General features: G+C 41.4%; 1 protein-coding gene across 1 annotated transcript; it reads right to left on the bottom strand.

The window, feature by feature from the left end:
• Positions 1-387: 387 nt before the first annotated feature.
• Positions 388-11,146, bottom strand: pamr1a (peptidase domain containing associated with muscle regeneration 1a; the record flags this gene model as incomplete). The annotated part of the gene is made up of 10 exons (XM_071547068.1): positions 388-960; positions 1,869-2,209; positions 2,947-3,173; positions 3,889-3,955; positions 4,361-4,555; positions 4,963-5,166; positions 7,852-8,069; positions 9,223-9,337; positions 10,203-10,328; positions 10,967-11,146. Coding segments are annotated over 10 exons (2,246 nt in total), but the record flags the coding sequence as incomplete, so codon positions are not given.
• Positions 11,147-11,378: the final 232 nt, after the last annotated feature.

Below are 11,378 nucleotides of genomic sequence, written 5' to 3'. Positions count from 1 at the left end.
CATGGTGACGTGTTTGAAATTAAGACAGCCTTAGCAGAGAGGTCAGCTACAATGCAATAGCATTGCACTTAAAACACAGTTACAACACTTAATTCTTGAATGTTAGATTCAATGTCCACACAGAGGAAAATCTTTTCTGCAGCTCACATGATTGAAATGGTGCAAATACATACAGTACAACAACATGTACACAACAGATCACACATCATATGGTAATAATGACATTGATAGCACCTGGTACAAAACACGTCTTCTCCCTTAATAGATCTCTGTGCTTTGAAATCGTTGAAATCCTGATGGCGCAAACTGACTGCAGTAACAAATAAATGAACGTTTAAGGTGAAAGTAGCTGGAAATCTGGTTTACAGCAGATATTACTAAAGATATCTACTTTATGTTTTCCTCTATCCAGTCTCGGAAGTTGGCTATTCGTGTCTGACCTGTGTAAGTCTCTCTCTCATGGCAGTCCCTTTCCTCATAGTTGAAACTCTCCAAACCATGCAGCTGCCAGACAGCGCTGGAGGCTTCCTGAGTCTCATGACTTGACAAAGCGCTGCTTGTGGAGGAAGCCACAGATGGTATGACTGTGATGCCTGGGATAACACCAGGACAAGGGCTGCCAGGACTGGAAGGTTTCCTAATGACACACAGTACATTGTCACTAATCACTGTGGTATGTGTTCCTCTTTGAGCAAACTCTCTTTCACATTGCGCAACATCACCCAACTCCACAAGTTTAGTCTGGCCTGAGTGGGTGGAGTGGCTCGGGCGCTTCTGGTCTTGTGCTACCATCCATCTTGCAGTATAGGCCTCCTGGGCGGTCACCTCTCCACCTTGCATTGTGGGTAGACAAACTGGCAACACACGCTCACTGATCTTGGCCTTGTCCGCTAGCTTGAGCACAGCCAGATCGGAGTCCTGTGCGGAGTAAAAATCCGGATGCACTACGATATTTGAAACCTGGTGAGGCAGAAAGAGAGAAACATAAGCGTGAGTGAAAATGGATGCAACTGGCAGCCTAGCAGGCAAAATAGCACATGAATACTTGAGAAAGCTTGATCTTGTTTCAGTTGATGTGCCCACTTTTGACGCTGCTGAAACGTCTGTCAAGATCAATGCAGTACGCCTCCAGTTGCTCAAATATTTCAAACTTCAGTCAAACATATTTGTACTCAGGTCTGGCAGGACCTTGGCAAAGCTGTAAGTGCACAACTAAATGCCCCAGGATTTCTTCCAGCACCAATTACTCATGAGCATGGGCACTCGCTTCATCCAAAACCAAAACAAAAATCTATCAGGAGATTAGAGCTGTTTGGAAGATTCAGATTCCTTTCTTAAGATAATTGCTTCAGCATCGCATCTTCTGTTTGGTAGACTACTAACAAGACATTTAACAATCAGTCAATGATGTGGATTCATTCTAATTTGGCCATTCCCTTTTGGTATGAAGGAATCACAGGTCAGTTTTTTTAATCACTTAATTATCACTCCTCCCACAGACTGGACCTCAGTTGGTGCTGTGGGTCTTCAAAACATTTAACAACCAATTAATCATATTTTAGCTGTGAGTGCACAACTCTTTTTCAAGTAAAACGTGTGAAATCATGACAGCCAAGATGTACAACCATTACTGAGGAGACTGATATAAGCTTCCCTTTTACAGCTGAAATCCTATTAGATACATTATATGATGCATGTTGTTTTGATAATGTGGTTGGACTACCAAACCACCACAGTGAAACTATTCTAGATTCACTGTTCTACGGATTCAACTAATTAAGGACAAAAATATAAGAAGCATCAGGGATTTTGGCACTGGGCTCTAGCAGCCGAAGCAGGGGGTTTCTGCTCGGTGGGAGGTTTTATACCCGGAGGTGCTGCGGGCTTTTCGTCTGATCCTGGGATGTCTGGTACTGTATTCCCATGACCACTTTCACATGGGCCGGGCTGAGCGGCTGCCGCCTGTCCTTCTGTGCCACACAGTGAGCGGGGAGCAGGACGCTGCGCTGGGTGAGTAAAGCCCCGCTGCAGGCCAGGTGCCAGAACCCAGACTCCTCTGAGGCCCCCTGCTGGTCGGACACGCTCAGGACACGGCCCCTCCGGGTGTCGCCGCTGTGATCGGGAGGTGAGCGGATATAAATGGCGGCGTGCCACGGCCACCGAGTGTCCGTGAGCTTGTGTGTGCTGAAAGCGGCAAATTTGCCACACACTGTGGAGGAAAGTGGAAGAGTGGGAGAGGAGGAAGAATGTGTCAGAAAGAGAGCAAGTGAGAGAGGGAGGTTAAAAAAGGAAATGGCATTTCATATCTCAGATTTTTTAGGCCTACACAACATTTGTTAAAATCTTTAGAGAGTGAAAAAACATGCTTGAATGATGTAATTTCTAAGGAATACTGAATCAGTTTATCACGGTTAGCTCTTCGTTTTTTATGTTTTTATTTTTGTATATTATTTGTTATTTTCTTTACAGAGAGAAAGCTCTGCAACACACTTTGTTGACTACAGCATCAGACATAAAGGAGGACACAAATGTCTATGAGCCTGGTGCAGCTTTTATTCTTAAAGTCACAATGAAACAGCATTTTGAGAGCATCTTGCTTCCTTAAATTGATGTATTTCCTGTTGAAACCGGATGTTGGGGCAGGGAGGGATAATTCAAAAGTGTAAACCAATGGGATGTCAATTAGAGAGAGAAAATCTTTGATGTTTTATTGGTTGGAATTTTTATGACTACTGGTAGAGCAGTACAGAGACAGATGCACTGTTTTCCAGGAAGTAAATGTAATGTGGTTTTGATATAAAAATACAAGACTATAACAAATTTTTGTACATTTCTTGGCATTTATTGTTAAATAGGTATATATTCTTTTTTCATTTCATTGTGGCAAGCAACCAGGGTGACATGGTCCGTCACTTGACACCGGGTCTGAACCGCTGCTGCTCTCACCTGGTGAACAGGAGACATGACGCCCGCTCCACCTGCCGGTCTTCAGACAGGTGCGACGGGAGCTGCCGCTGTGCTGGTAGAGCGGGGAGGCACACCTGTACTCAATGCTTGTGTAGAGTTGGTGAAAACCACGAGGAAGCTCGTCCGAGGTGGTGTCTTCCGTTTCCGGCTGCTTATCCGATACATGTGGGATGAAACCGGGTACCAGCAAGTCGTATACCTTATACCTGGAGGAGAGGTGGAGTCTTTGGTCTGGACTCTCCCTGTGGCAAAGTGACAGTGTTTATTGTAACGGCTCTTTATATACATGCACTTGAATGGCCCAAGAGTCTGCAGGTATTCATCCCAAAGAAACACTACAGCAGTTGATTTCACTGATTAGTTCTCTCTCTCTGGTTCGTAGGTTAGTAGGGGAGAACAAGTGTAAAATAAGGCACGGTTTGCATTTTGAGCTACTACAGCAAAATAAATGAGTACCTACTTCAAAGAATAACTGTTATGTATACTTAAGGTTGCTGGGCATTCATGGAAATTAAAACATTTTCTGTAGCTAATACTGTTTTAGAAGTATGACACATTAAAAAAGTTGGTCTTTTGGCACAATTTACCCCAAGTTGAGGGTAAGTCCCAGTCATTTCACTAGTGTCTTACCAGTATGCCACTAGTTCAGTTTCAGGGGCAGATTCAGGGAAATTAATTACTTTTCTTAATCTATGATCACATGATTAATTTTGTGTACAGTTGCCTAGATACAAGGGGTTGCTCATCTTACCCACCTACCCCATCCTCCCCTTCAATGTTTGGTTGGGATGGAAACCTGCAGTCTCTCGGGTCCCAATGGAAAAATGAACCATATTTACATTTATTTGTTCAACTTGCTTGGTAATTGGTTCAGTGGGCTAAAAATCATATAAATACACACAATACAATGTCGCAGCCTACCTTGATATGAGAGGTGGCTTCACAACCCTCTGTCTCACAAGCTCAGACACTTTGGGCTCTCGACAGGCTGCAGAGGCAAATCAATCAGGTGATTATTAGTGCACCAGAATCAGCTTGTGTGAGCAAATGAGAAAGTCACTGAGGGAGACCTATAGCTAGGCTATGCATAACCTGTAAGAGTAAAGAGTACAAATTAAAGAGCCATGTTAATAATAATGAATAATTCAAAACCATTACTGAGCCACATTTAGAAACAAACAGCCTGGGTTACTGTACACTCATCATGCAATTTCCCAAATCAATCAAAACAGGTCATCTGCCAGGTAAATTGGAGTGTTAGATAAACAAACAGTGTGAGTAATGCGTCAGAAACATTTTCAGCAGTCCCCACATGGCGTTGAAATGGAAAAAGTAAGCTCCTTGGTGCCTAATAGTGTGTTCCCAGCCGTAATGTATTTTTGAAAACAAGTACCTCTCACACACTTGGGCGGCCTGCTGCTCCAGGATGCATTGGAGAGGCAGGTACTCTGGTGGTTTCCACTCAGAATGTAGGAGTTTTTACAGAAGAACTCAATCGTCTCGGTACCTCCAACCGTGTCAGGAGCAGGTCTGTAGTAGCCGTTAAGCACTTTGGGTGGAGGGGCACACCGGGCCCTGCTTACATGGCCTGTGTGTGTATATGTGTGCGTGTGTGTGCGTGTGCGTGTGTGTGTGAGAGAGAGAGAGAGAGAGACAGAGTGGAGAGAGTAAGTAGAGTAAGAGAAGACAAGACAAGACAAGACAAGACAAGACAAGAGAAAAATAAGAGATGAGAGAAGTGAGGTGACATGAGGTAAAGAGAGGAAAAACGGGAGAGGAAGACAGCTGAGAAGCAGAGAAGAGGAGGAGAGGAGAGGAGAGAAGAGGAGAAGACAAAGTAAGAGAAGAGAAGAGAAGAGAAGAGAAGAACAAAGACATGATGGACATTGACACACAGAGAAGCTAAAAGATAATGGCTCAAGCTCGCTACCATAAATACATTATTTGTCTGGTACAGAAACACCAAAAACAAAGCAGAAACCACCTGGTAAAAACAACAAAAACTACCTTTAGCACAAGTGGGCACTAAGCCACTCCAAGTGCCATTAGGCAGACAGGTCCTTTGCTGGGTGCCAGTCAGTGTGTGAGGCGGGTGGCACTGGTAGCGTACAGATATGAGCTCCTGCCCCGGTCCATGAACTGGCAGGATGTAACCATTCACCGGCTCCTCCGGAGGCTCACAGGCTCGACTCTCGATAGCTGGAGCTGTGGAGACATTTTCTGGCTGTGATAGATTGAAAAAGTATATTACAGTATAATGCAGAGGTGTGACCAACTTTGCTCGAGTCCCAAGTCAGTCTCAAGTCTTGAGGCACAAGTCTCAAGTCAAGTCTCAAGTCTAAATGTAGAACACCAAGTCAAGTCAGAACAAATCAAGAGTCTAACTAAATATCTAGGACTTTTCAATGCAATATGGTTTTAATAGGATAAAAAACGTGGTAAGAGCATCAAGAGTTTGATTTCTATAATCAGTTTCAACTTCAATAAATTCAATCATTCCATACAAATTCAGAAAACAGAATTTAAACAACAAATCTCATCACTTTCAATCTAAGTCATTTACACAAACACAAGATCTCAAGTCAAGACTTTAGAAACCTTTTCAAGTCCTCAGAGTACAAGTCAAAGTCAAGTCCCAAGTCACCAGAACCCAAGTCAAGTCAAGTCTCAAGTCTTCTCTTCATGCATCAAGTCAAGTCTCAAGCAATTGAAATTGTGACTCGAGTCCAAGTCACCTATATTGGAATATATCAGGCATCATTCCGATGCTATCAAAGGTTTCTGGGTTGGCAGTGATGCATATCTTTTGCATGAATGGTATTTTACTGTGTAGAGGTGTTTGATAAGTGGAAGCCATAATTAAAGGAATAGTGTAAATAATTTAAATTCTGTCATTATCTAAGTGGGGGTTAGGGTTACCTTCTCCATCCCACATCCATGTCATACGTCTGCATATGACATGCCAGGTGATAGCTAATCAGAGAGCTTGTTACATCCCATAGCTAATTTGCATTGTTTTACCTTGTTTTACCAGCACAAGGCCCAAAGTGTCACGGAAAGGCTAAATGGAGAGGCTAAAAGGAGAAGCTAAATGACTAAGCAAATCGAATAGCTAATAGGAAAAGGAAAAGCAGCGGGGAAATGGAAATGCAAATGGTAAAGGAAATTGCCCTTTTAAATGCCTGATTAAAATCTGTATTCTTAATTCAATTTGTGAATCCAGTTATTTATTTCTCTTTTTAAATTGCATTTTCAAATAGATTTTTAAATTCCATTATTTCATTTCTGAATTCATTAATGTATTTTTAAATGATGTACTTATTGACTGTTTTATGGTTGTTTTTGTAAATCCCTTTTTAATTTGAACTATTTATTGATGGATTAATATTTCATTTGTAAATTCTTTTTATAATTCCTCTTTTTATTGCCCATTAAAATATCAAATAATGAATTACTTTATAATTTAGTCTATATATTCACAGATTAATAAATTAATTTGTAAACACATTTATTAATATTTTTATTGTACAATTAGTTATTAATTAATGAAATGCTTTATTACTATTTCCGTGACACTTGTGGTCCTCCACAGTAGTGAAGATCTGTGCTAAATAATGGTAGTGGTAAATATCGGTCTCTTCCACTCAGTGCGGTTGTTTGGCTTCAGAAGACTTGGATTATGCTGCATGCGCTGTATGGAGTAACTTTATGGTCATTTTTTGCTCTTTTTGGAACTCTAAACAACCGGTCCCCACTGACTTCAGATGTTATGGAGTTGTGCTGGCAACCTCCGGGTGTGTTATGTGGACAAAGAAACCTGTGCTTCAGCTGGCATGAGGGTGAGTAGATAATGACAGAATTTTCATTTTTGGGAGAACTATTCCTTTAAGTGTATGATAGATTAATTTAACTCTCAGTTCTTTCTTTTATTGAAGTAACTTTTACACATATTTTCCCTAGAACCCCCTAACATCCATTCAAGGACCTAACAGCTGTAGACAAATACCATGTCGTCAAGTTAGTAGATAAGTCTGTAAGGGAAAAGGAAGGAAAATAGGGATGCAAGTTAGATACGTAATTGGGGATGGGTTCAAAGAGGCCTATTAGAGAGTGGAGAGTGTAAGAGAGAGTGTGTCACTGACCGGTTTTCTCACACCGCGGCCCTGTGAACCCCGCTGCACACACACAGTGGAACGAGTGAAGAGGGTCCAGGAAGCAGGTACCATGGAGACAGGGGGAGGGGCTGCACACTGCGTTGACAGAGAGCAGAGTAGCATAAAACTACATATCATCATCATCTGCATCATGACATATATCTCATACATATATATATATATATATATACACTGTATGTCAAAGTTTTCTGAATACTTGTATACCAATATCTCACACATCAGAAAAAAGATGCAGGCAAAAAAAGTTTCAATTTGAATGTCACATGACCCAAAAATATGAAGATACATAGACAAATAGATAGATAGATAGATAGATAGATAGATAGATAGATAGATAGATAGATAGATAGATAATGTTTATTTATGTGTCACTCCTCAACATACAGATCAAACAAAGCAACATATTACCCCAATAAAAAAAAGAATGAGCGCTTATTTTCTTTTTCTTTTTCTCGAACAAGTTATTATGTTATAAACAGGACAATATCCCTCTAAATGAATTCCACTGAGGAAAACATCTTCTGCAATGCATCAGGTGATTCTTTACCACCACATTACATATATACAGTATATACTGTATGTTTGTGCGTGTGTTTTTTGTGTGTTTAAAGAAACCATAACATTTTCAAATTTTTACATAATAAGAACTGTAGCAATGATATTTAAACAAAAATGTGCCATTCGCATCGTTAACAATTATTATACCTGCCTGAACTCTCCTGAAAAGTCAGAACAAAGCCATCAAAATTGTTGTAGCCATCTGAGACAAACAGGATGTGCAGGACGTTCCTGGAGCTTTTTACTGGAGGAGGCGGCTGATCCCCACAGAACCGGCCAATCACAGGGGAGCTCAGACTGTCGCCATCGCGCAGCTCGATGTAGTCATAACGACAGTTGTGGTCAGGCTCCAGACTGATCATTTGAAACCTGCAATGCAACCAAACAGAAGCTTTTCTTTAAATTATTTTTTCAAAACAATATGAAACACTTAAAGGATAAGTTTGGTGGTTTTGGACCTAGATATAATTTGTCTCTTACATACCTGTAGTACTTGGACCTGCAGAAAATAGTGACTCTGGAGTCAGCTGTCAGTTGAAACGGCGAGCTCCTGTTGCCTCTTGCCTCTAACAATGAGTCCAAATGGGTTTGTCAAAATATCTCCAAAAAAGCCATTCGTGGCTCCACAGGGGAGCTGAGAGCTGAGAGCTGAGAGCTGAGAGCTCAGTTCCTCCATTCTGCACACATTCTGCACACTTTCACTAATCAGGAAATCACAGAACAATTTTTTCTCTGCTGTAGGCAGGTTGTTAATGGCAGAGTGATCTAATTTTGGACAGTCAGGTCACATTGTAAACAGTAGAGTTTGGTAGAAGACGATACACTGAGTGGAAATGGTGCGGTGCTGCTGCTTTCCTGCTGTGGATAGAAATATGTTGGTCGGTCTCCATATCGTTTTCACAGACTGGATTTTTTGGAGATATTTTGACAAACCCCGTTTAGACTCACTGTTAGCAGCAAGAGGCAACGGAGCTTGTTATTTCTTCTGACAGCTGACTCTCGAGTCAGTATTGTCTGCGAGTTCGAGTAGGTATGTAAGAGACAAATTATATATAGGTCCAAAATCGCAGAATTTATCCTTTAAGTGTTGTCTCACATAGCTGATGGGATCTGAACACTTGTCTTCTGAGCACAGAAGTTGTGTTTACAACAAGCCTGGTATCTGGGCTTCTCATGCCTCATGTAGGACTGCCTAACTGCTGTATATCCACCCCGCTTTAACCTCGTCCTCAGATGAGAGACCGGTGCAGAGTTGATCCCCAATAGAGCAGATTGCAGTGGAAAACCGATATCCAGAAGCTGATATCCAGACAAAAACAAAACATAGAGCTGGGGTCTCAAACCGAGTGCCATGGAGAGTTGAGAGTCTGCAGGTTTTCGGTGTAGTCTTTGGTTGGAACGAAAACCTGCAGACTCTCACATGGTTTGAGACTGCTCTAGAGAATATTTTTCATTTCTTGTTTGGAACATTGCTTTTCTTTCCAGGTAAAGGATTTGACTTGAAAGCTTTGAAGGGACCCACCGAAGCTCGATGCTGTGGCCCCGCTGCACCTGCACTCTCCATTCACACCGGGCGTTGGTTGGGTAACTTTCCAGGGCCACGAGACCCTGAGACCGCTGAATGACTCCTCCACATGCTAACCACAAGACAGTTGTAATTATTTTCACATAGTAAGCGCACATTCCTGTGAAAGATAACTCATCACAGTTGAATTGAACACTGATTTTTGTTTGCTGTTTCAAGTTGGGATCAGTAATGTGCAAAAGGGCAGATAACTTGATGAAAAATGATGAGATGTCAGGAAGGTTTCTCCCATGCATGATCCAGCCAGTCATATAACATTTTAAATTACCATTTGCAGGTATGTGTGTTTTTGAGAGGACCAAAAGAGCACAAGAATATAAAGACTGTAAAAAAAAAGTGAGTCTTGTCAGTCCTCACTACAAAAAGGGACCAGGGTTAGGGGTTATAGTTAGAATTTGGGTTAGACTGAAATTAGGATAAGGGCTAGGGTTGGCATTAGGTGAAGTTTATAGAATGAGTGTAAGTGAATGAAATATCCTCACAAGTAATAGCTTTGTGTGTTGGAGAATAATCACAATTTGTATAGAATTTTGATTCCACGTATTGCTTGTTCAATGCATAACACTTCCTTTAGTGAAGCATTAGTAAAATTATACAGCCTATCTAATTCAAATGTGCTAAGCAAAATGTATTCGTTCCTTAACCATGTTACACATATTGGAAGGCCACATGCAAATAACATGCCATGTAACTAACTCTTCTTCATTACCATAACTTGCACACTTCGTCATGCAGTAGCAGGTTATTAGCCACTTCTAAAGGAATTGTTTACAATTATTTATGATAATCATTTTATCATGTCAGCTATGGTGCCACATCCACTTACATAATGATTATTTTATAGATATAGCTAGATTCAGAATATTATTCTATAGCATCAAAAGGCCTTCATCAAACGACAGGAATATGCAACTCACTCTTACAGTCCCCTCCACTCCAGCCTTGGCGACATTCAGTACAAAATCTCCCTCTGACGAAGAAGTCGTCATTGGCTTTCCATGTTCCATTGTGGCACGTTTTGCAGTTTTCAAAGAGACTGCAACCTGGCAGGGAGACAGACAGAGGTGAGCTGAGGGAAGATGGTCTATTGATCCTGCTGAAGAGTGCAGGGCAGGGTTGAGTTTTGATCATTATTATTGTAATACAAAAACTTGTCACGTACTACCACTTCCTATATGCAGTCTGTTGATGAATGGGCAAAAATGAGTGTCCATGTTTAAATTGATCTTTACATTTAATCGGCAATATTTTCATATCAATAAGTTTTGCTACTCTGTATCACTGGTTGATATAACATAATAGTGATTCAACCTATAGTCAGTAAACAGCCGGTGTCAGGAAGGTTTTTCCCAGGAAAAAAATCCTCTGGTGCACATGAAGTAATGCGTTTAATGCAAGTGGCTTGTTTGGAATAAATGGAAGAAGAACTGGGTAGTTAGCATGAGCAGTGAGAGCCACCATGGCTTAACAGACAAAGAAAAGAGCGCCACCTACCGAAACTCAAACTGCATCAACAGAAAATACAAGCCCCGCCCACACTGTTTGATTGACAGGTTATCTCTGGGAAGTGCAGTGCAGCAACGCCACAGCAATGCACCAAAGATGTGACCAAAATAAAATAAATCAAGCATCTCACGGATTACCCCTTTAAGGAATAGCTGAGTTGAAAGTGAGCGTGTACCTGGGTGGAAGATGCAGGGGTCACACTGGTCCAGAGCGTTGCGGCAGCAGGGAACGGTGTATCCGACCCGGGAGCCTTGTGACGGACAGCGGCACTGGATCAGGTGGTACTCACAACATGGCCGACACATGCTGCTCCACTCCGAGCTCGGACAGTTGTTTCCTCCCACTGCTCTGGAGTCTAAATAAAGGGCATGGGCATCAAACTTGATATCCAGCTATTTAACTTACACTGTATAATCTTATTTGGCCCTGAGTAGGTTGTCAAAATACAAAACACACTTTACAATAAGGGTCACTAAATTAAGGGTTAGTTAATGCTTAATAAGCATTAACTAACCCTTAATTAACAGTTAACTAATGTGTAATTTACTAATGGTGTTCATGGTAACTAAGGTATTAATTTATACATT

Source organism: Centroberyx affinis, unplaced genomic scaffold (genome assembly GCF_046629955.1).
Source record: "Centroberyx affinis isolate AG114_WGS23_722 - 3 ecotype Tasmania unplaced genomic scaffold, CSIRO-AGI_Caff_v1 ptg005644l_1, whole genome shotgun sequence".
Lineage (NCBI taxonomy): Eukaryota > Metazoa > Chordata > Actinopteri > Beryciformes > Berycidae > Centroberyx > Centroberyx affinis.
Note: the sequence above shows the minus strand (reverse complement) of the source record. Positions and strands in the feature narration are given on the sequence as shown.